The sequence below is a fragment of the Erithacus rubecula genome (genome assembly GCF_903797595.1).
Source record: "Erithacus rubecula genome assembly, contig: scaffold_148_arrow_ctg1, whole genome shotgun sequence".
Lineage (NCBI taxonomy): Eukaryota > Metazoa > Chordata > Aves > Passeriformes > Muscicapidae > Erithacus > Erithacus rubecula.
Genome location: NW_027636153.1, coordinates 163,040 through 187,874, shown reverse-complemented (window position 1 = coordinate 187,874; position 24,835 = coordinate 163,040). Strand labels below are relative to the sequence as shown.

Here is a 24,835-nt window from a genome sequence, read left to right as displayed (position 1 = left end):
CCATGGCTGCATTCCAGTGACGGAGCTCCAGAGCCAGGACAGGAGAGATTGATGAGACATTCCCTGGCCTGAGGGACAAAATGTGTTCATGGATGAGTCTGCAGGGGCAGAAGAAGGGAAAAGAGTTCCAGGACACGCTCTGATTAAGGAAAGGGAATCAGACCAAGCGCAGGTTACTGCCCTCATGGTCAGCTCAACCAGTGGAGCTGTGTGTGCTTGGAAGAGCCTGGCACTGCTATGCCCTGAGCAGGAAGGCTCAAATATCTGCTGGGGACAGCATGGCTGCTAACAGGGTGGTAGAAGCAATTCTCATCTGTTCATCAATCACTGGATTGTTTATTAAGGTATTTCTAAAATAAATAATTCCAAGAGAAGGGATTGTGGAAGCAACAGACAGACTGGGAACTCATTTCACAGGAAAGATCCTTCAGGGGCTTATGGCTGCTCTAGGAATACAACAGGATCTCCACCAACCCTGGTAACTCCAGGGTTTTGCCATTGGCTTTGGCAAGAGTAAAAGCCACACCCAGGGCAGATCATCAATTATCTCCCTTGGGATGTCACCAAAAAAAGGCGAGGATGGGTCTGGAGTGTTTGGGGGATTTTGGAGTCCTGCCCTATAAGGGATGGGGGCTGTGCCCTATAGGGGATGGGGTCCTGCCCCATAAGATTTCTCCCAGTTTGGGGTATTTTCCCCTTCTTTTTTTCCCCTATTTTTGGACTGTTTTCTCTGAATTTTTGGGAGAAAATTTTTCCCAACATTCCACAAGAAAATCCCAGGGAGATTTGGGGTAAAATTCTGCTTTATTAATGACGGGTTTGCACAGAGGAACCCCAAATGTGACATGAGGGAACTCTATAGCCTAAAAGGCTGTAAACCAGGAGAGGTTCCTTATGTCTGGGAGAAAGTAAACATCACTCCTGTCTTCAAGACAGGCAAGAAGGATTTCAACCTCTGTCCTTTTCAAGATGGTTGAATAAATAATCCTGGAAAATCAGTTCCAGGTGCTGGCTGTCAAGCCAGCTGGAGGAGATGATCTGGAGTTGTCAGCATGAAGGGGAAATCCTGCTGAAACCGAACTGAAAACCTTCTGCAAGAAGAGTGGGTTGGTGCAGTCTTGTGTAGGATGAGGGACAGAGCAGTAAATATTGCATAGCTCGAGCTTGGTGAGGTTTTTGTCACCCAGAACATCCTCATCAACAAACTGATGGAAATACAGGCCAGGTAAGGGGACCGTGAGGCAAATTAAATAATGCTCTGAGCTGCTGGACTCAAAGAGTTGTGATCAGTAGCACAAAGCCCAGTCAGAGGGCTGCCACTCGCTGTGATCCCAGTGGCTGGGAAATGGGGTAAAAACTATCAGATATCTTTATAAATTACATCTTTCATGGGAGACATGGCATCTTCCAGCTGCAGTTTGCAAATGATACAAAACTAGGAGAAGCAGTCGATGCGCCCATGGTGTGTGCTGCCATCAAGTGTGATCTCAACAGGATGAATAAATGGGTCAGTGGAGTTCTTCACTACATTTTAGTGCGAAAGCCTCTTGGAATGATGACTGCTTCTACTTGTGTCATTACTGAACTCCTTTAAAAAAACCCCTGCATATATCAACTCTTTAAACAATTACTGATGTCCCAACACCGGTGAAATGATTGTGTCACTGGCTCCTGAAGTACTTTATAATAAAGGAGAAACTTTCCTGCAGCTTTCTCTGACTGATATTTCTACCTGCAAACTAGAAGTACACAGCTGTAAGAGACAGACTGCCAGAAACACATAAAGGAGTGAGTACGGATTAGATTCACACCTTGGGATGACTGCCTACATAGAAATAAATCAGAAACCAGTGCTGGTGCCACTGAAAAATACCATCCAAAGCAATGCCTTATTTAAAAATGATCAAATGCTCACAACAGAGACAATAAGGTGCTCACAGTCTCTGCAGCTGTGCTTTTTCCCAGTCCCACACAGAATGCCCCAGCTGTCAGCCCATGCACAACCTAGCAGCTGCAGCTGAGCAGGCCCACAGTGCCTGGAAGGGGAGAGGATGCTATGAAAGCATTCTGGGATGGAAGAGCTCCCTCCAAACGGTGCCACTGCAGTTACCCCAGCTGGAGTGAAGCACTGCAGGGCTGAGACAGAGCTTCCCTACAGTGCTTTGCCATTGCTACCAAGAGAGTAATTTCTGCCACAGTCTTTCCAAATGATGCAACACACAAGACTGAACCTCAACTATTAAGCCATGAATATAATTCAGGCTTGCTAAGATTCTTTGATCTTAATCTAAGTATTCATATTTTAAGTCCCTATTCACCTCATCTTCCCCCAGTCTGTTTGGGGTGGGGTAGAGTTCATTTTGTTCACAGTGGCTGGTACGGGGCTCAAACCACTCATTTTTTAGTTTTGACCCTTCTGAATCTTTCCTATTACTTGCAGAAATTCACTGATAGGACTGTAGTGTTTTTCAATGTTCAGTGAATTAGTGGCATTCAAATGTTCTTTCAGCTTTATTTTTCAATAAAAATAGACTGATGGATGCTCAGGACAGAACACACAAAGCATAAGACTTCAAAGTTATGTGTTACCCTGCAGAGAACTTTAGAGCAATTGATGTTTAGCCACAGCTAAAAATTGATTCTTGCACATGCTTACTCCCAGACACTGTGGCATTTAATGCAACCACGGAGTGGGTCAGGCTGGAAGTGCCCACAGAAGGACACTGCTCCAACCTCCCTGCTGGGGCAGGGCAGCACAGAGTATATTGCACAGGACCACATCCTGTCTTGGGTTGCAACACAGGATGTGGTCAGAAATGTGTATTCTATCACCAACTGTTGAAGCCGGGTGGGGCACTGATTCCTTATCTCTGTGGCACACATTATCTGCGAATAGTCCATCTTCAAGACAAGATGGGGCAATCTTTATCTTCTCCACAACCCATCCTCCCTCCAGGAAGATATCATCTGTTAATGGGCCACTGAATCCCACTCCACAACTGATAAAATTACTTCATGACACTGGGAGATGCTCCAGCCAGGGGGAGAAGTCAAACCTTTCCTACCTAGATAAAAACTGAGATTTGGAACACCAAAGCTGCCTTTTCCACTGGATTCCAGAAGAAAGTCAGACCTTTCCACATCATCCCTTGGACCTTCACAGGAAAACTGCACCTTCTAGAGGAGCACTGCTCCAGCTGAACCCCATCTTCCACTGCAGGAGGATGCAGTCACCATTTAATGGGACTGCTACCAACACCCTGACTAACCCTTGACTCTGTCAGTGTTTTGAGATTGTTCTTTGTGATACTGTATTTCTATTTTATTTTTCCTGGTAAAGAACTGTTATTCCAAATTCCCATATCTTTGCCTGAAAGCCCCTTAATTTCAAAATTATAATAATAATTAAGGGGGAAAGGGTTTACATTCTCCATTTCAAAGAAAAGCTTCTGCCTTTATTGGCAGACACCTATCCTTCAAGCCAAGTCAGGCACTGCTCCAACTTCCCTGCTGGGACAGGGGCAGCGCAGTGCACATTGCACAGGACTCCATCCAGATGAGGCTGGAGTATTTCCAGCCAGGGAGACTCCACAGCCTCTGTGTGCAATCTTCCCCAGTGCTCTGTCACTGTACAGCAAAGAAGTTCCTCCTCCTGTTCAGGGAGCAATAACTGTGCATCAGTTCCTGCCCACTGGCTGCTGTGCTACTACTCAGCAGCATAAGCCAGAGCTTGGATCCATCTTCCGACACTTCCCCTCAGATGCAGACACTGATGAGCTCCCTTCTCAGCTGATGCTTCCTGAGACTGAACAGCTCCAAATCTCTCTGTGTGTCACATTGCTCATGATACAATAGAGTACTTGGAGGAAAGATATTCCAGATACTTCCTCAAACCTTTGGGAGCAACACATATAAGCTCTGGCAAGAAAACCTAAGTAGGGGGGGAAAAAAAAAAATCAAGGAATACAGAAGTTCCTAAAGCTATCCTTTTGGAGCTTACCTGGTAAAAATAGGCAAATCTAAAGTGTGAAATACTGGCTGCTCTGCAGTGCTGCACAAAATTACGGCACATTGTCCTCTAGAGAGGAAAGCAAGGTACTGCACCTTGCACCGTACTTCTGTTTTTCAGTTAATGATAGCACAGTGCACCTAACTTCAGAATCCCAAATTACAAACTTTTAGGATGGATCTTTTGATTAGGAAGTTCATGAGAAACTGAATTTCCCCAGGCATAATGGGCAATAACTTCTGCTAGGTATATGAAGATATTTAACTGTATATTAGGAATACTGTGCTCATCTCCAGCAGCTGTTGATGCATTCATCATCCAGAGAGTTCTATTTCTGGCTGCTCATAAGACCCTCAACTTGCCCTTACAAACCAGGAAATTACTGCTCCAAATGAGAATTTTACCTAGAACTTCAAATTAATTATGATGGACTTCCAATAGAAGCCTAACCAAAACTGACCTAAATATCCAACAAAAACCAGGACAGGACAGCTGCTACTTCCAATACAAAAATCAGTGTTCCATTTAACTCAAAGGATAAAAGATTCTGTTTTTAAACATAACTCAAAATGTGAGGCCAGGTCTTGGCAGGAAACAAAATTTTTAAATGCCTTTTTTTAATCCAAAACTGTCAATGCAGCAGCAACACAAAACACAACTTAACTTTTCTTAATATAGGCTACAGTCTTACTATGCACATCCTGACCTGTAGCCAGCCTCCAGCCCATCAAGCTCCCTGGGCAATGCTTGTGAAGGCTCCAGTGCCAAGCTCTAGAGCCCAGGCCTGGACAGAACGCAGCTGGACCTGCCAGAGCTGAGTTGGGAACAGGATCACAGAACTCAGCTTGGAAAAGACCTTTAATAGCAGCAAGGCCAACAAACAACCCAGCACAACCACTGTGTTCACCATTAAACCATGTTAAGTGCCACAGACACACTTTTGTTCAACACTTCCAGGAATGGTGACCTTACCAATCCCCAGGCCAGCCTGGATCAGTGCTTTAGAACTCTTTCCATTAAGGAATTGTTTTGGGTTGCAATACAGGATGTGGTGAGAAATGTGTATTCTATCACCATCTGTTGAAACGGGGTGGGGTAATGATTTCCTTATTGCCTTGGTACATATTCTCTGCTAAGGGGCCATTTTTAAATCCAGGTGGGGCAATCATCTTTATCTTTTCCACAGGCCATCCTCCCTCCAGGAGGGTATCATCTGCTGCTGGGCCATTGAGTCCCACTGTATGACTGATAAAATTACATCATCCCACTGGGAAATGCTCCAGCCAGGGGAGCAGCCAAGCCTTTCCTACCTAGATAAAAACTGAGCTGTTGGACAGCAAGTTACCTTCTTTCCACTGGATTCCAGAGGAAAGCCAGACCTTTCCACATCATCCCTGGACCTTCACAGGAAAACTGCACCTTCTAGAGGAGCACTGCTCCAGCTGAACCCCATCTGCCATTACAGGAGGATGCAGTCACCATTTGATCAGACTGCTACCAATACCCTGATTGACTGACAGGGTGTCAGCTTGTATTCCGACTCTGTCAGTGTTTTAGGATTGTTCTTTGTAATACTGTATTTCTATTTTAATTTTCCTAGTAAGAACTGTTATTCCTAATTCCTGTATCTTTGTCTGAAAGCCCCTTAATTTCAGATTTATAACAGTAAGTTCGAGGAAGAGAGTTTACATTCTCCATTTCAAAGAAAAGCTTCTGCCTTTATTGGCAGACACCTGTCCTTCAAAACAGGACAGGAATTTTTCCTGAAAAAACTTCCTCTGTAGAACTTGGGGCCGTTTCCTCTGCCCCGTCCTTTGTTCCATGGTCTCCCATGAGTGATGCCCACCTGCCCCTGGTCACACCCGGAGCACAGCTGAGTCACTGTCACACCTGAGAACAGCTGGGCCACTGTCTGACCTGCCTGGCCACTGGCTGTTAGTAGCACTTCCCTCTCCCCTGCTCACACACACACAGCCACATTGTACAGATCACAGCTCCCACAGCCACCTCTGTGCCTCTCACAGAGCCTGGCCAATCTGCTTCAGAAGAAAGATGTCAAACACAAGTGGAGCTTCTCCTTAAAACCCAGGGCAACTGTTTGGGAAGAAAGGAGGAAGACAATCCAGAACAAAGTAACAACTTTATTTAAATAATACCTCTAAACTTATTAGGCCAGGAGTCAGTGCTTTTACAAGAAGTTTACCTCTAGGAATCTCAAGTTGTACTTTCTCACCTTACCACAGAATCTATTCCCTGCATTATTATTATTGCAACATAATGAGTGCATGCCAGTTATTAAAATCAAGTAGCAATAACACTATCACAAGCAATCAACTTTTATAACTTTATTGTAAAATATTCATTCGGTAATACAGCTAAAGAAATAAGCACTCCAGCAAAAATTAGAAAAAGGGAATAGCCTCTAGCAACTGGTAGCAACAGGTAGAACTGATGGCAATACCAACCAGAAGTTTCAGTAAGACAGACTAATGCAATGCAATGTAGAGCAACAAAAAAAATTTCAGTTTGCTGGGTTGAGGGTTAGGATGGGCTATGAGATGTGGATTAGCAGCAAATTAACAGATTTCACTGTTTATCCTTTGACATTTCATTTTTTCATTTTCTAGGGTTATGCCGTTTACTTAAAATCTGCTGTTTAAAATATGCTTGAAGAGGAAAATCCAGTTCTGTATATAAATGAACATAGAACATGCTGTACACAGAAAGCCATAGTGGACGATATTAAATTGACAGCGCCAGAGCAGGCAAGTGATACTTTTAAACCAGGAGACTGGAACAGTTTCCACCAAAAGGAGTGCAACTTCCCAATCCAGACAAGGCTTGGAGAAGATGCTACATGCTCAAGGGAACCAGAAATGCACTGCTACAGTTCTGCTGCTGCTTTACAAACCCCATCCTGATGAAGGTTCCTTCGTGCCCAGCTTCTAACTCAACTCTTCTTGTCTGAAAAAGAAAACACACTAGTTTGCACTCTATGATATTCAACCATTAAGACAGAAATACTTAAGTTGTTTCACATGTATTAATAAATATGATGTGAAATGATGCTCTAATTTTGATAAGCGCTCCAATCAGTTGCTAGCAACAGAGCCAAAGTTCTAAATGAAACCTAGATTGCAGAAAGCTTGCACAAAGAAACAAATTTCATTACTCCTTGAGACTAGCTGATATTAAATTCCAAGTGCTTCATTAAATCACAGAATCACAGCATGGTTAGCATTGAAAATGCTCTGGTGATCATTCAGTCCAACCCGCCCCCCAAGGCGGGAGCACCTAAAGCAGGTGAACACCAGAAACGAGTCCAGGTGGGTTCTGAGTGTCTCCAAAGAGGGAGACTCCACAACCTCCCCGGGCAGCTGGGTCAGTGCTCTGCCACCTCAGTGCAGAATTTCTGCCTCAAGTCATGGTGGAACTTCTTGTGCTTTAGTTTATAGCCTCTGCTCCTTGTCTCTTCTCTGGGCACCACTGAAGAGTCTGGCACCATCCTCCTGGCACTCACCTTGGACATATTTCTATGTCTTGATGAGACCCCCTCTCTGTCTGCTCTTCTCCAGACCAAACAGAGCCAGCTCCAGCTCTCAAAGTCTCTCCTCACAAGATAGAAGCTCCAAGCCCTGATTATCCTTGTGGCTCCCCACTGGACCCTCTCCAGCAGCTCCTGGTCTCTCTTGTGCTGAGGAGCCCCAAACAGGACACAGCACTACAGAAGTGGTCTCACCAAGGCTGAGCAGAGGAGGGATCCCCTCCCTCCACCTGCTGACTACACTCTGGCCAGGGCAGCCCAGGGCACCCTTGGCCCTCCTGACAAGAGGGGCACTGACAGCTCATGGACAGCTCATGCTGCAATAGGAGCCCAGATCCTTGTGCACAGAGCTGCACTGCAGGAGCTCAGCCTCAGCCTGGGCTGGCACTTAGGGCTGCTCCTGCCCAAGTGCAGGACCCAGCACTTGCCCTTGCTGAGCCTTAGGAGGTTTCTCTCTGCCCAAGCCACCAGCTGATCCAGGGCCTGTGGAATGGCAGCAGAGCCTTCAGGGGCAGCAGCCACTCCTCCCAGTTCAGTGTCACCAGCAAACTTGCTGAGAGTGCATTCAATCCCTTCCTCCAGGTCACTGACAAACAAGTTGAGTAAGTATGGCCCCAGTACTGATCCCTTGGGAACACCACTGACTGCAGCCTCCTGCTGGACTCCTTGATCCACCTCACAGCCCATTCCTCTAAGCTGCATTCCCTGAGCATCACCTGTGAGGATGTTATGGGAGACAGTACCAAAACCCTTGCTGAAATTAAGGTAGCACTGATACCATCTGATCCATGCAGATGGACACCCAAGCTCATGACTGAGATGGAATCTGAGCTCTGGCTGGCAGCCTGAGACAAGAGGCTGTGAACTTTACCAAACTTCAGGGTATCAAGGGGCATGAATATGGGTGACAGCAGCCAGGTGAATGGACACCAAGACACATCAGGAGCTGGCAACTGCCCACCCTCTGGAGAACTCTCAAGAGATGAAGACTGATGACACCATCTAGATGGACAGACACAGAGTGGGGACAGAATCTGAAGACTCAGGAGGAAGAGGACGACTTGCATGCAAGGAGATGGAGGATGTGAAAGGTCTGGGGCTCATTTTCTGGGGGTCCTGTTCAGAGGCACCATCTCCAGCTGTTTCTGTGCACCAAGAATAAATGGCTTTATGGACTGAGATGTCTGAGACACTGCTCAGGGAAACCTGGAGTGGAATCTGTAAGGAAACTGCTCTGACTGCAAGGGAGTGTGGCTGTGTGAGGAGCCAAGCAGGCACTGCAGTCACGCACTGCCAGGCAGCTTCACTCCCAGCAGGGAAAAGTTTCTGACATTGGCAATGTCACTGCCAGAGAGCCTCATCAATGGCCAGACTGGGAAGTTTCTTGAACAGCAAACAGCACCCATTGCTCTCCCCCAGCCAACCCACCCTGCCACAGCATCTCACAAGGCTGTTGGTAAAGTATTATTCCCATTATTTCCACCTGTCTCCTCCCAGTAGCCATCCTGACTGCTTGGTGAACCCATCCTGACTATTCCTGATGACCTCCATTTCTCCTACATGCCTGGTGATGATCTTCAAAGTGACCTGTTCCACCACTGCTCCAGGGATGATGGTGAGGCTGACTGGACAGCAATTTCCTGGTTCCTCCTCGCTGCCCTTTTGGAAGAGGGATGTAACAGTGGCTTTCCTCCAGCCACCAGGCACCTCCTGATCTCCATTTCTCAGCACAATAGAGAATGGCTCAGCAGCAGGACCTGTCAGCTCTTCTGGCAGCCACAGGAGCTGCTGCTGGAGCCCACAGGTCTGTGGGCATTAAGTCTGTCTAGCTAACCTCTAACTGAACCCTCTGTGATCAGCAGCAAGTCTTCCTTTCTCCAGCCTTCCTCTTCACCTCTGAGCTCTGGATTCCTCAAGGACAGCCTTAGCAGTAAAGATTGAGGCAAAGAAGGCATTCAGCAATTCCACCTTCACTGTGACTCCCATCACCAGGACACCCATCTCCCTCAGCAATGGCCCCACACATTCCCCAATCTTCCTTTTCCCGCTGATGCACTTCTCACTGACACACGTCACCAGAGTCAATCCCAAGTTGGGCTGGCCTGCCCCATCACATCCCTATACACTATCTGTTTACATGGAACTCCTCCATTACTAGCTCATTTCTATCAATCCATTTCAATAATTTAACCTCACACAGAACTAAATACTGCAATACTTGTTCAACAATTGACACTCCCACTGGGAATGGGATAAGGGGATAGGCATGCTAGAATGCAGGATAGTTCTATCAACACCTTAATGAACTCACAGAAGTTTCAATGACCATGACACATTTCTAAATAGCCACATTTGTTCAGAGTAAACACAGAACTTTAAACTATCTTTGTGAATTCTCAAAATCTAACTTCAGATTACTCAAAACCCAACTGCAGATTGCAGTTAATACACCTTCAGGCTTTTTTCTTTTTAAACCAGTCCAGATGATGGCAGAAAGTCAGATGAACATCTTCTCTTGTACTTGAGAGATGCTGCTGGAACTCTAGAACTAAAGGAAGCATGTTTCCTTTCTGTTAATGTCTCATCCTCTAGGAGGAATAAGCATACAAATAATTTGTTTCCCTCCACTTGCACAGCACAGTTCAACTACTCAGAGGTTACTCGTGGTAGTAGAGCCAGTGATAGAATGGACAAAACCTTGATGCACAAAGAACACACATACTTACCCAACTTCAATTTATGTAGTAAATCTAGTGGGATTTCATTCACCATCCATCTGTTGGAAAGCCACTGGCAAAGACAATGGGGAATGTTTGCTTTCATGAGGAGAGTTTGGCAATGGCACCTTGGGAAATCCTTCATCTATCGAAGGATCAGCGTCATCTCCCTCTCCTTCTTCTCGTATTGTGCTAAGTTCAGCTCCTTCACATTTGTCTCTATGATGTGTTTGACACAATTCCTCTTCACTTTCAGTATTTTTTAGCACTTCACATGAGTTGGACAGGGACAGCAGATCTGTTTTTTTAATATCCTCATTTCCTGAATCATCCATTGACTTTTCACAGTTCATTGTAAAAAAAGACTCTGAGCATGCAGATGTGCTGCAGTCTGTGTCACATTCTGGAAGTGTCTCATTCCATATCCCCATGTCAGCAGTTCCATGGCTGACAGACCTTAAGGCAGATGCATTCTGGCACAGCATCTCACCCACAAGAAAACTGCCACAGTGCTTTGAAAGTTCTGCATTTGTTCTGCTATCACTTTTCAAATGAGTATCTGCAATATTCATGCTCTTCTCTAAATTTTGCAAAGTCTGGCTTGGATCTTCTACAGAACTTCCACTCAAAGCAGAACAACCCAGTTCCTCTAAGTCAGTTCTCTCAGTTTCTTGAATTTCAGATGTTTCTGAATCTGAAGACTCAAATGTGAGATTTGTGCTCACCCGCTCCTGAGAACTAGATTCTGTAGAACTGAATTGAGACTTCTTTTCTGCCACAAGAGGACCCAAGTCAGATACAGGAGATCCATCTTCAGAGCACACAGAGGTAGAATCCACCTCCTCCTGCACACCATGCACAGTATTCACTGAAGATTCTTCTGTCACCAATTCAGCTGCAGACAGCTCCAGGTCTAAGGAGCCCTCAGGCTGAAGAGCTTTTCTCCACGAACTTCTAATTTCAGTAACTAAATGGAAGAAACCAAGGTCAAATCTTAGTGCTTTCAATCAGTCTGTTTTTATTCTGTCCCCTCAGTGACATAAGCAATCCAAGAGGGAATATGTACAGCTGCTTTAAAAAGTTTATGTTTCCTCAACATAAAGTGGATTCTAGGTAAGAAAAAAAATCTCTTCAATTGAATTCACAGTACTCACATCTTACTGTGTCTGCTGTGCTGTGTTACAGAGTGAGCCATCAGAAAAACATGCAACATCACTGAAATAATTCTCTTTTTCTTATCGTGTGACATGTCAATGAACTCACTACATTTTTTACCAATAAGCATTTAAAAACAGACTTTCAGACTCACGCAGATTCTCTGGAGTTCGGGGGATTTGTTTCCTTGTTAAAAGTGGGTTAAAATACAGTGAGCTAACGAGATCCTCTAATGCCATTCCTTTTTCTTCATCACTGTCATTTGACTCGCACACTGACCTTGCAATCTGTAGAATGTTAAAGAGAACAGCAAGTTCTGAGAAAGCAAAATTAGAACCTCTTCATTTCTATCAGTTATGGTTCAAAATAAATCTCATTCTCCAAATCATCTGGAGAATTTGGAATATCCTAAATTTTCTGTTATTTACTACTGGGGTTCACAATGACCATAGGATCCCACAAACACAAAATGAAGAGAAGAGGCTGAAATCAGGTTCAATCCTCAGTTCACTTATCATCTATGAATCCACCATTCAAATAAGAAAGTGTGCTCAGATAGAAGACATTTTAAGATATTAGTCAAAACTTCATAACCATGAAGAGATAGATTCATACAGACCAAAAACTTCAGCAGATGAGAAATAACTATCATTTCAGTGAAAAATGCAATTTTCTTTCCAAAACAAGATGTAGCACATTTTACAGTAACTCTTGTGAAGGAACTCCTCAGTCAACTATTAAATAAAATACCTTGAAGGAAAAATACTTTGATTCCTGCTTAAAATTACCAAGCCCCTGTTAAATACTTAACTTGTGTCACTTAAGAATTCAACAGTTGTTTTTGTTTCTGAATAGATGCAGATTGTTTTACAGACTGAGATGGAATCATCCCAGGATTCTGCTGTTCACTTCACTATGATTTTAAGCACGACACCTGCACAAACTTCATGCTTTCAGTGTCTACCAGTCCACTCCAAAATTCCCTGACCCTGGTAACTATCGAGCAGAAAAAGGTAATTTTCAATGGATGTGGGTTACAAGAGACATTTTTTGTTAGAATTAGTGATCTGTTGTCTGAACTTAGTGATCACTTACTTCAAAACAAACAAAAGAATTACTAACCTCTTCTACCAGTTCATCTCTGGCTTTTTCAAGAAGGTCATCTTTTTGCACAGCAGACTTTGATTGGAGAACATTTTTGCCTACATTCTCCTCCATTTCTGAAGTAGGGAATTCTTCCTTTCCATTTCTTAAGATTTTTGGAGGCACAGCTTTTTTATTTCCCACGCAAGTATGCAAGTTCTACAGAAATACACAGAAATTATTAGTCATTTTAAAACCTAAAAGCAAGGATATTAGCATGAACTGCTGTAAAAATTCTGAACTGCAATGGCCCCAGTATTTAGTCAACAAAAATATTTCTTTCTTAAATTCTAACTAAATACAACATATTTTTACAACTGAATTCCAAGCAGGACCTAACTAGTAAGCAGAATAGATTGAACATACAACAAAGATGACTCATTTGCAACTACCTTGATCACAGTGCAGTGAACAGTTGTGCATGAACAAATAAGTACATCCAAGTTGCTTTTACACCACATTTTAACCCTTAAATTTCACTGATAACTGAAAAGAAACAAAGCCTGATCACTGCTTCCATCCAAAAGACTGCTTCAGCAAACAGGGAATCAGGCACACCCTGTGTTACACAGGAAGTCAGATACAAGGGCACCTCCTTCCTACTGCTCTTTCCTAAACCTTCACCAAGTTACCAACAGTCAGCTATTACAATTCTGCCAGATTCATTCAAATGCATAAAAATATTGCTCAAAAACCAAAAACATCCCCAAAACCTCACAAAATCAACCAAAGCCCCCCAAAAAACCACCCCCAAAGCCCTTTTCCACAAAGTCTAAGTTTCAACTAATAGGAAAAGGACATGCCAGGAGTTTAACTTATTTCAAAGATAGGTTACATTTGCAATTAACGGGTCTCTGTTTCCAGACGCTTCCGATGACGACACCACTGATGAGCATCTCAAGAAGGGAGAGAGAAAGCAGCTAGAAAAAAAAACCCAACAATTTTAGAGATAAATTAACCAACTTCGAATGTAAACCTCAGCAGGCTGTTCTGTACTATGTGCTCTGTATCTGTCCATTACCATTTCCCTCAATTCATCCTGGTCATCAGAAAACAATTTTTACTATAGGGAGAACAGTGTGACAATTAGAGCAGCTCTAGCCCTAGTTGTGTATCAGCCTCCCAAAAATAGTCAATTAATCAACTCTGCTATTGATTAGCACACAGAAAAACAGATTTTTCAATACGCTTGCAAACAAGTCTTCTGAATTCTGCTCCAAGAAAGAATTGCAAAATCTTCCACAGACTTGACAACATTCTTTTTCCTATGCAGTCTTTGACTGAACCATTTCTGGCATAAACAGCTCTGTTCCTATAGAAACTTGTTGATATTTAACTTCATCTGGCTACCAAAAACTTCAGCCCTAGCACTTCTGGGAAGTTCCATGCCGATTGCATTTGTAGGAGTCGTATTATGAAAGAGCATTATTCAAAAGGTCATGAAGTATTCCTGGACTAAGCAAATGACAAAAGGGAAACTTTCTAGGATACCATTGTTCTGTGTCTAACCCTTTGATAGTATTGTAGGAAAAGTAGCTAGAGAAAAATGGGAGTCTATCTCTCAAGAAGAGCAATGAAAAAAGTTTTGTAGAGAACATTTAGCCTGAGAAACAGAAGTTCCTGTTCTCTCTGTCTTAGAATATAGCTAAAAAGCAAGGAAAAAACCTTTCAATTTGCCTGCTACTCCTCCTACTCAGCAGCAACCAATTGGTCAATCTGTCATCAGCTGGAGAACAAAGCAGTTACTTTAGGACTATATTGCTAAAACAAGTTGTTGTGATGGAAGCAGTGGGCTACTTAAGCATTTCACTAAGACTCAAGAGATGCAAAATACTCAAGTTCAATAAGCAAACTTCTACTTTTTCTACTGCTTTTTTATCCAATTCTCATTAGGCATACCTTTTTGAGGGTATTAATGCTGTATCCTTCATGGTTTCTAAAGCCCCATCATTCTTCCCATGGCATTCTTCATGACAAGAGTCATCATTATCTAGAAAAGCAACTCAAAGGTTTTAGTTTTGCTTCCATTTTCTTCACTTAGGTTCCCCATGTGACACAGCTCACTCACACTACTTCTAGAATTACTCACTGGATGGATTTTATGAATACTTCAAGAAAAATTAATTAATACATAAGCAGGACACTGCTATCAATTTTTTTGGTCAGGCAGTACCTGTAGCCACAGGTGCCACCAGCAGCCAGCACCTCTTTCTGCTGCTCCTGAACACATGTTCCAGAAGCAGGATTCTGTGTGCTGCCCTGCATATGCCCATCAGACTTTCTACTTCCCTCCAAACTACAATCCCAGCCACATCATCATTATCCCCTCCTCTCCACAGACACTTCAACTGTGTAGCAAATCAATTAACCAAGCACAATTCTACCCACCTTGACCTCAGATGCATTCACCAATAAATATTTCTGTGAATATACTCATCCCTCCTGCTGTCTCAGTCCAAGCAAGGCGAAGCTTTGCTTAAGAAAATGTTACACAAGCAGAGGTTTGGAACATTCCTGGAGGCACACACACCTCAGTTACAGACTGCCTAGAAAAATGTACTAACTCTGGCACACCTTGTATACACAGCCAAAGTTGAACCTCAGGAGATCTCTACTAATCCTAAATTTCAGCTTCTGCAGGGCCGAACGGCCTTTCCTGTCCCATTCATCTCAACAACACATCAGAAATCCAAGCTCACTTCCAGCAGTTAGGTGAGGTCAGTATTTTGCTTTTGGAGTTGACCCTATCAACAGGCAGAAGTTAAGTTCTCAGTGGCCTAGTATTCTCCAATAATGCAACTCAACCACAGAGTACAGAGAATGTCACAGAGACATCAGTTTGTCTCAAGCTTTCCGATTCCACCAGCTCACAGCAGCATTGTACAATGCTTCAATATTTCAAGTTTCTAAGGCAAACTCTGTTCCAAATCCAATTCTGCAGCCTTTCCTCTGCAGCTTGTAGCCTTGTACACACACACTCTGAGCGCTGGAGCAGCACTTTCTACCTTTGCAACCAAAAGAATCTTCCTGCCATGTTTAGAATCTTGACATTCCAATACATGGCTGCTATGCCATTTTTCCTAAAAGAGACTGCAAAATGACATGATTCAAGCAGTCTTTCTCCTTGTTTTGCAGCTTTTAACTTGTAACTGTGCTAGTGTCTGGACTTGGTCAATAAGTGAAATGAGGTCACCCAGTCAAATCTCATCAGATCATCAGCCAATTAGCACGTGCAACAACCATGCCTGATCAAAGGGAGCTCTGACCAACACTTCACCAACGACTCAATGCAACCAGCACAGACCAAGTGAGGTCATGATCAAATGGCACAGTTACTAAGGAATGAAGTATTTCAGAATGCACCAGGGAAAGACAGCTGCCTGGAAGGAGACCTTCAGCTTCTTCTCCTAGATGGTCAATGGGAAAAGTTTAACCTTCTTTCTCTCTATTACTCCTCCAACCCGAAGGAACCTTTACTGCTAGACTTAATGTGTTCTCTAAAATCCATGAAGAAACTTTTGTATGCCGACATCTGTCTCAACATCCTTTGTGCAAAAACAACAAAACACCAAGCAGCTCAGCACTAGGTTTGTGCCAGGCCTCAAAGAATCTCCAAGATACTACCAATTTAAAAAATGAAAGAATTTTGGCAGAGAGTCATTCAGAACCAATTACCCACAGACTACCAAAGACCATCTGCAAATGCAAGAAGGGAACCTTCTTGACTCCACAAAACTTTGAACAATTGTGGCACTGGGGGAGAAGGAAAAGAAGCTTCTCCCATTCACCCACCTGAAAATGACTGACAAAAGACAGGGTCTTCATCTTCGTCTGAAGAACTGAAAGATTGAAGTGATGAAGCTTCCAAAGGTTGCTTTCAAAAGGAAAAGAAAAAGTTACATAAGCAAGCAGAACAAGTCAGTTTATCAGCAGCAATTAACAGACAGTTATTTCAAACAGCTCTCCTGCAAACCAGCTGTCAGACTCAACATGAAGTTCTTCCTCTCTACTGGGCAGCTACACCAGGGTATAACCTCTGTCAGCATAAGTGTCAAAATGGAAATTATTATTTTTTCATCAAGTCCATTGCTTTAAAAGGGGAAAACAGAAATCAGCAAATGCTCAGCTCCCACAGGCAGATGGACAGAAACAACCAAACCAAATTCTGCCAATTCTTATGCCAATCTACCATCTCAACATCTCCAGTGAGGACATTAGAGATCATCAAGTCAAATGGATTTTCTTGAAGGAACATGACTTCTTCAAGCAGAATTAGCAGAATCATCCTGCACTATGGGAATAGTCCAACCTTACAGATCAGTTTGGAGTGTTGCAACAGAACTCACTCATTTAGACCTGCATCCTCTCTCACCTTCACCCTTTGCTCTTTCCCAGAACTAGATGAAATGAACACTACTTACTAGACCACCTTGAAAGATTAAATTTGAAGGACACTGGCCAAGAACCGTTTTCCACTTCAATTCCCAGGTTTCCTGCTCTCTGGAAACAGACTGAACATTTGGCTCACAGCGCTGCTGCTTTCCACAGAGGCTATAACATAGAAATATGGAAAGTGAAACACTGTTGGTAGAGAGAACAATTCTACACAAAGAGGAAAAGTATTTTGTGTTCTGCCTTACCCTGACAAACTTTTCCCATGTATCCATTTATTTTTGCATTTATGCATACACTAAGAACTGAAATTCACAAACAAAAAACCTGATGCTGGGGAGTGTTCATGTTCACTAAAACATCTACACAACAAACACTTGAAATTTCCCTAAGCCAGTTAGATATTAAAAAAAAAAATCTCAGAATTTATCAATGCAACAAGACAAAAAGAAGCAAAAAATCACATCAGCAAGCAAATGAGATCCCCAGGAACAAAGATTAAAACATTAATGAAACAAAGGCAAAAAGCTGAAGTTAACTAGAGAAGAATCTCAATAAAAAGCCATAGAGATAATTAAAACAAACATTAGTTTCTCCAGAGGCATGAGAAAAAGACTGAACCAACATGGTTTTGCTGTAGCATTTTTCTAGAAAAGACTCCAGTAGACATGATACTACCACTAAAGAGCAAGCAATTATAGAAAATTTCACAGTCATTACCTTTTACAAGAATGTAGTACATTCCTGTAGGATATGACCAAGTCCTCAATTCTGTGAAGTGTTTTTAATTCACATGGACAATGTTCATCTCTCAATGTCATCAGGGCTTCATTTAGCAATTGAATAACTGTTAGGAAATTCAGTTTTCCACCTTCATATAAATTTCCTGTACAAAACTTGAAGTAGAGCAAGCAATTAAAAAATAATTAGTGAACAGTACCAATATCAGAAAGTTATGTCTTCTGCAGTCAGAACCAGGACACAGGGTAAATTATACTTAGAATCATGTCCTGAGAGTTTCATTTTAAAAAAAATCTATTCTATGTTAAAGCAATCCAAGCCAAGAGAACTTCAACCACTGAGGTATTCTGTTTGAACACTGCTCCAAAAGATCCAGCACAAATAACACCAACTCCGTCACTGAACATCACCTGGCATCAGAGAATGGAAACAAAAGCCAATCAGCTGCAGCACCAGTTAAACCAACCAACAGAATTTTAATGTCTTTTTTGTCAATAAAAAAAGTCAAATACTATAAATAGACTAATAAATAGTATGTACTATTTGCTTAGTATTTACTAAACTGAAAAAGTTCATGGGTTAGACAGAGCAAATACAAAACAGCATTATAATAACAAGAAATCTCTGCATACCGATTATACTTATTTCATGCACCCTTCTGCATTCATCTCTAATCATCCATTAAGATTAGTTTAATTTTAAGATTTCCTAAGATTTGTTTAATTTTATAAGGTATTTAATTGCATCCCTGGGACTATATGAAAGCAGTTCAGCCATTTAGCAAGGACAAAAACCACTTACACCATATTTATTACTTTCAACTGTGTGAGTCAGCAACGCTGGGACACTCAAAACAACATCAGTTCCATCCAAAACACAGGGGTTAGCACAATCTGCAAGTACAGAATCCACAACTTCCTTCTCCTTTCGCAGAGATGTCAGTGTTTCCACTATCAGTGCCCACATGCTGCGGACCTGAACAGGAAAGGACAAAACCTGTGTGTTAAAATGTTTGCTCTAACACCTATAATGGCAGAGAATGGAGGCAGGTGAAAGTGCCAGCACCATCAGATGGACAAGTGCAAATAACATTATCTGACAGCAGGTGTTGCAGAAATGTTACAATTCAACACACTGCCACATCAGGAACAAAACGCTCACCTTCTGAATTTTCTCAGCTGTGTCGTTTTTGTTCTGATCATTTTGTTTCATCCTAGATGCACATGCAAAACAAAAGTTCAAGCAGGCTACAGTGAAATTATCCTTTACATTCCATAAAACTGAGCAGCTCATCTATTCCTTATATCCTAACTTAGTTACAGGGAAAAACACTCACCTAGATAACTGCTCCCGCGCGGCTTCACATTCAGCCTTTGTCTGCTGTATTTCTCTCTTTAAAACCCTAGGAAAAAATTCAACAGCTGGTACAGCTTATCAGAATTGCTTACAGCCAATAACCAGTCATGCCCATCCTTTCCAAATCTGCACACCGAGGCAGGTGTTTCTTATACCCAGCAGCAATAAGTAAGTTACTCTAAGTAATCTATTATCAATGTGAACTACAAATATATTCAGCAATTCTACAGTACCCAAACCCCTCATTTTCAAAAGACCAGACCAGAGAATATTGAAGTACAAGCAGCTGGACCACAGAACCTCTTTTGTCAAAGTGCTTCAATTGACATTTTAAGCATGTCAAAACCTAGTAGTCTTATTTTCAGAAAGACTGGGTGCCTGAATCATGCTGCATTGAAAAGGATCTTGGGAGTTCTGATGCATTGTCAAGAATGAGACAAAAACTCAACAGAATTACATTTTTGAAGGCTATCACTCAAACAGCCAGCAGTAATAACATCTCCTAAACAAGGTCACAGGAGACTAAACAACTCACAGCTGTCCCTAACAGTGTTCCAGTTATGTAAACTCTGTACATTCCACTGATACAGAACTCTGTGCTTGCAGAGAAAGTTTCAGCTCTTGACATTTCTCAAGCTAGGAGTGTCCGCCATAAACATGAGCTAAGAACACCATACTTTTGGTGAGATAATTAAGGTTTAAGTCAATAAAATATGTCTCACAGTCAATAAACAAAAGCAAATGTTTCATCCTGAGAATGTTATCTTTTAGGATATGACCCTTCAAAAGAAATCATACCACTGTGCATGCAGAATTCCCTATTTTTATGCCTAAGTAACATCTATCATCTCCTAAATGATTAATTTCTTTAGACTATTATGCTCCACAAAAGATCTACAAGCAGTACAACTGTTGATGAAAGAAGGACAAGCTCAACACAATGAGTTCTGTAATGTAAAGCATATACAGATTTTCCAAATCCTTTTAAAACACATACACATAAGTTAGCTTTTATGAAAAGACTCACTTTCTTTCCATGCACTACTTACCCTGCTCTTCTCCTGTATTCTTGCAAAACAAAGTCTTTCTGTTGCAGCGTTTGCAGCAGTTTATTGTATGCGACCCTGTGTCTGGCTTTTGCCATGTACAGATCCTTAGGTCTCTGCATGATAGCTTCAGCAAAAGGTATACCAGTGCCTAAACAGAATCAGCATTTGGATTAAATTATTTGCTTTTAACAAATGGGACAACTTCCTCATCTATCTAGATCAAACTGCAATCATCACAAATCAAGATGCTCGTTTTTACCTGCACTGAAATACAGCATGCAGTGTGCTGCCTCTTCTGCCTTTTTTTTTTTCTGTTGGATACGTCTTCATTCCCTCACTCACTCACTCCCTTTCTATATTCTTTAGGTTACAATAACACAAGATGCCTCAAAAAGACATATCTGATTCTTCAAAATCCCTCAAGCTCCCATAAAGAAAATAGAGCAGTCGTTCAACTCTTTTGGATCAAACAATTGCTTGTGTGGGTAATGGTGCAGAGCACTGCACAGGAGAGCCTTGGAACAAGACTCACAAAGCTACAGAGAGCAAAACCACCTGCACTGCTCTATCAGCAGGAGCTCTGTGCAAATGCACAGAACCCTGGGAAAGGCTCTGACTCCTGCACCCAACTAAGAACTCCTTAAAGCTCCTGTCACACATACAAGATTTGAGAGATGTACAAACACAACAAATGCAGCATTTCTATTGTCCCACGCAGCTCACCTACAGAGAGCTTTTTCATCTCCTCAATCATGACGTATCTTGCCAAGCAGTAGATCATGTGAACAAACTTAGCTCCGCCAGGACAAATCAGTGCGGAAGGGGTAATTTGGGGAAGATCCAGATCGATTTCCTTTTGCTTCTAGAAAAGTACAAGCATTTTAAATGCAAAACTAATCTAAGAAGTAAAGCATAAACAGCAGCTATCAAAGACTTGCACACCAAAATTCTGCAGATTACCCACTAGCAAGCCTTATGCAAAGCTGAATGACTTTGCCACCACAGGTGACATCTCCTGTAGTCAGCAGAAGAGAATCAAACTTTGAACAAAGTTCAACACTGATCTAGCTCAGAAGACGGTTTCAATGCAAAGATTGAAATCAGTGTTGGAGAAACATTAAAAATTAATGCCCTCTTCATTCCTAACTGCTAATCCCTATCTTTGAAAACACATCCACGTTTTCTTTCATATTTTCTACTAAAGTAATGAATCGGTGTACTTTCATATTATTTAAAGATATTGTGTCTTTAGTATTACCTTACCCACTATTACTAAAATACTGAAGTGTTGAAGAACATAAAGACAAGTTTTTTAGAACAATCATTAAAACAAAGGCAGCGTAAGAAAGCAGAAGAATAACCAATGATACCTGAAGCAATCAGTGTCACTTTGCCCTTAAAAAGCTGGCTTTACATTTTAGACCCTTTCCCAACAGACAAGAAAATTATTAAGTTTTTCATGCATGTGAATCAGCTTTCACTATAATAAACACCTTCCCAGGCAACTTAAACAAACACCCCTCAAGCTGAAGCAAGTTACTCTCATCCAGGGCTAACAGACTCTCTAGACTTCCATTTCACCAAATACTGGTACCCAAAAGGAAGCCACAGCAGTTTTAGGACCCAACTAAGTCTCTGTCTTCTAAATTCCCCAATGCCAACATCTTTTCTTCAAGGAAGTCCAAGATAAACTAGATGGAAGAATATACTTCCATATAGTAGGCAAAACTGAATCCTTTGATAAAATAATTCCTTACTTAAAACTCTGATATCAAACAGTTCCCTCAAAGAAATAAGGTCACAGAAACCTGCAGAGCATCAACTTCCACTTTTCATGATACTCACTGCAATTTCTCTTAGCCACATCCAGCAGTGCTTCCTAAATCTAGGACTTGGTAGTTTTCTCCATGCAGATTGCCTTTTCATTTCAAAAGGATGAGGAAGAAGGACAAAAAATAAGCCACGTCAAAATACATACGAATATTCAGATCCCTAATGAACCATTGTAAAAACAAGAGTAAGACAGATTTCTTACTGATGCCAAGCCAGAAAATGAGGGGCATATACCCTAGACCAAGAAGAGACCAAAGTTTGTTAAATGACAATGTTTTCTTTCCTTAAGTTAATTACAGATTATTTTAGAGAAAGATTTGTCTGCAGCTCTTTCTAACTCAGGACAAGGGAAGAAAAAAGAGAGGCCAGAATCCCGACCATTTTCAGATTGCTGGTCTTCCTCCTGCCAGCTCTTCAAACATAAGAGCTGAAACAGCTCTGTTATACTAAGAAAACCATTAAAGAACACAGGGTTCTTGCCACCTTGAAGGTCCTGGCAACAATCCATACATGGCAAATGTTCTTTTCTGTTTGGTCAGAAAGACTGGGACAGGTAGATTATTTATCTGCTATTAAAATTTATATCAAAGTTGCCAAGTAGCAGATAGGAACAGAAACAACTCATTAAGGCAACATTTCAGACCGATCAAAGATGATTGACTGAGTTGTGATCAAAAGGAAACAAATTCTCTGACTGCTCTTCTTCCAAAGTATTCCCCAACAAATCACTTCCTTCCCCTCCAGCAACTGCACACAACATATTCTTAATCAAGGCCACATGAGTAACCTCAGAAGCCAAACACTCACTCGAAAACTTGTCTTGCACGGTGCTTATCCAGCTTAGTGAACAAGAAGCGGATGACGACAGCAAACCCTCGGCCATTTGGTTTAGTAAACATATCCCTAACACACAAACGAACAGACACATCAGAAGCAGTTACGGTAACAAATTAACAGAGTATTTTTACTGAATGCTAAGGACTACAAACAATATTATGTTACAGAGTCATTAACTGAATGCTTTATTTCCTATGGGAAAGAAGTGTGCACCTTTCATCCTATTTAGCACAGGTGAAATCCAGGGCTGGGACAAAAACAGTGTGGCCAGCAGGTCTAAGGTGGTGACTCTGCCCCTCTGCTCTGCTCTTGTGAGACCCCTCCCTGAAGCGCTGCGTTTATTTCCGGTGCCCCCAACAGAACATGATAATTGATAAAAGATTCGTGTTAGTCATAGAAGGACTGGGGTTTGAACAAACAAGAAAACTTAAGACTGAAATGAAGAACGACACTAAAGAAGGAAAAATATATTATTAAATCGTTCTGTTTTAAATCCCCCTTTTATGAATATTACGTTTTCCAAATAAGTTGTATCTACTGACAGCTTGCAAAACAAGATTTTCACACAGCCCAACAGATTCTGCAAAATCAGATTTCCTGCCTTTGTGTAATCAATTGCAGCCTATCCCTAAGACCAGACTTCCTGACTTCTGCCATTCCCTTATCTACCAGGACCAGATGGTTATCTATGGGACTTGACAAATTGTCTACAGACTCACATCGTCCAGTGATTCCATGGACCACCACTGCTTACCTGGCAAAATTATGACAACAAAAATAAAAACCCTATTACTGATGACTACAAGGAAACCATGCTATAAAAGGGAGCTGCAAACCAAAGTTTGGTGGAGCGTGGAGTGGGCAGTGGCCCCCATGTATCCCCAGTGTGCTGCTTGCTCTGTCTATATAAAATCAAGCAATCTAAATTTTGCTGAATATTGAGACACTTGTTTCTCATTTATAACAATTACAAGGGCATGGAGCTGTTGGAGCATGTCCAAGAAGGGGCACTAAGTTGAAAAGCAGACTGGAGGACCTCACCTATAAAGACGGTACATAGACCTTAGAGCAACCTTATAGTATCTGAAAGGGACCTACAGGGAAGCTGGAGATGGATCTTCACCAGGAATTGGAGTGACAGAACAAGGAATAATGAGTACAAATTGAAAGAGGGAACATTTAGGTTTGATATTTGGGGAAAAATCTTTACAGTGCCAGCAGTGAGGCACTGAAACAGGCTGCCCACGGAGGTTGCAGATATCCCGACCGTGGTAGTGTTTAAAGCCACGCTGGGTAAGGCCTTGAGCAATCTCGTCTAGTGGGAGTTGTCCCACCCACGGCAGGGATGGAATTCTGTGTGCTGTTTCAAGGTCCATTCCAGTCCCCTAATAATCTACGACGCTACGGAACAATTCCGAAAAGAGCGTTACCTTTCAAGGCACATTTTCAAAACGCGCGCTAGGAAGCCCCGAACCTCCCCTTCCTCACAGGACTGTGCGGGTGAGCAGAAGTTCTCACCGCGCCCGGGTTTCATTTCTTCAGACACTCTGAGGTAGCAGGGACCGCAGCGGCACCGCGGGCACTGCCCGGGCGCTCTGTGTCCCCAGGGCACCGAGCCCCTCGCCGGCCAAGCCGAGACGCGCCCGCCCCGCGCTGCCGAGTGAGACCCGGGGCCCCGCTCGGACCCCCCGCCTCCGCTCTCCCCTGCATCTCCTGAGCACTGACCTCCCCAGCCTTACGCCTTCGTGGCATTTCGGATTGAAGCCCAAGGCCAGCAAGCAGAGCCAGAAGTGATCGCTCTCCCACTTGGCAGCTCCGGGCAGCGGGCGGGCGACGGGCCCCGCCGGGTGGGAAGCAAGCACCGCTAGCGCCGCCATCTCCCCGAGCCCGCCACAAACTCCCGCGCGCTAGGCCGTCCGCCCGCCCCGTTCGCCGACCTTCGCGAGACTTCCCGGCCGCACCCGGCGCCCGCAGGCGAGGCGAGCCAGGCGCGCTGCCTCACGGGAGCTGTAGTTCGGGCGCCGCCATCCCTCCGCGAGACCCTACCGTTTAAATAGGG

The 24,835-nt window shown here is 42.8% G+C and overlaps 1 protein-coding gene across 10 annotated transcripts; it reads right to left on the bottom strand.

Annotated features, from left to right (window-relative positions):
- Nucleotides 1-6,130: 6,130 nt before the first annotated feature.
- On the bottom strand, nt 6,131-24,715 carry LOC306815511 (HAUS augmin-like complex subunit 6). 10 transcript variants are annotated; one of them, XM_079332071.1, is made up of 18 exons: nt 24,502-24,714; nt 22,747-22,842; nt 21,952-22,024; nt 20,830-20,968; nt 20,107-20,254; nt 19,038-19,103; nt 18,863-18,914; nt 18,503-18,676; nt 17,681-17,856; nt 16,990-17,119; nt 16,361-16,442; nt 14,468-14,558; nt 13,404-13,488; nt 12,548-12,727; nt 11,580-11,712; nt 11,069-11,237; nt 10,280-10,978; nt 6,131-6,973 (listed from the first exon to the last, which is right to left on the bottom strand). In XM_079332071.1, exons 1-17 carry the CDS (start codon nt 24,651-24,653, stop codon nt 10,315-10,317), a joined length of 2,610 nt encoding a protein of 869 aa, XP_079188197.1. In that variant the 5' UTR covers nt 24,654-24,714; the 3' UTR covers nt 6,131-6,973; nt 10,280-10,314. The 10 variants fall into 10 exon arrangements, with proteins under 10 accessions (XP_079188197.1, XP_079188202.1, XP_079188196.1 ...); XM_079332076.1 differs by lacking the exon at nt 10,280-10,978 and having other exon boundaries at nt 10,996-11,237; XM_079332070.1 differs by having other exon boundaries at nt 10,280-11,237; nt 20,830-20,965.
- Between the last annotated feature and the right edge of the window lie 120 nt (nt 24,716-24,835).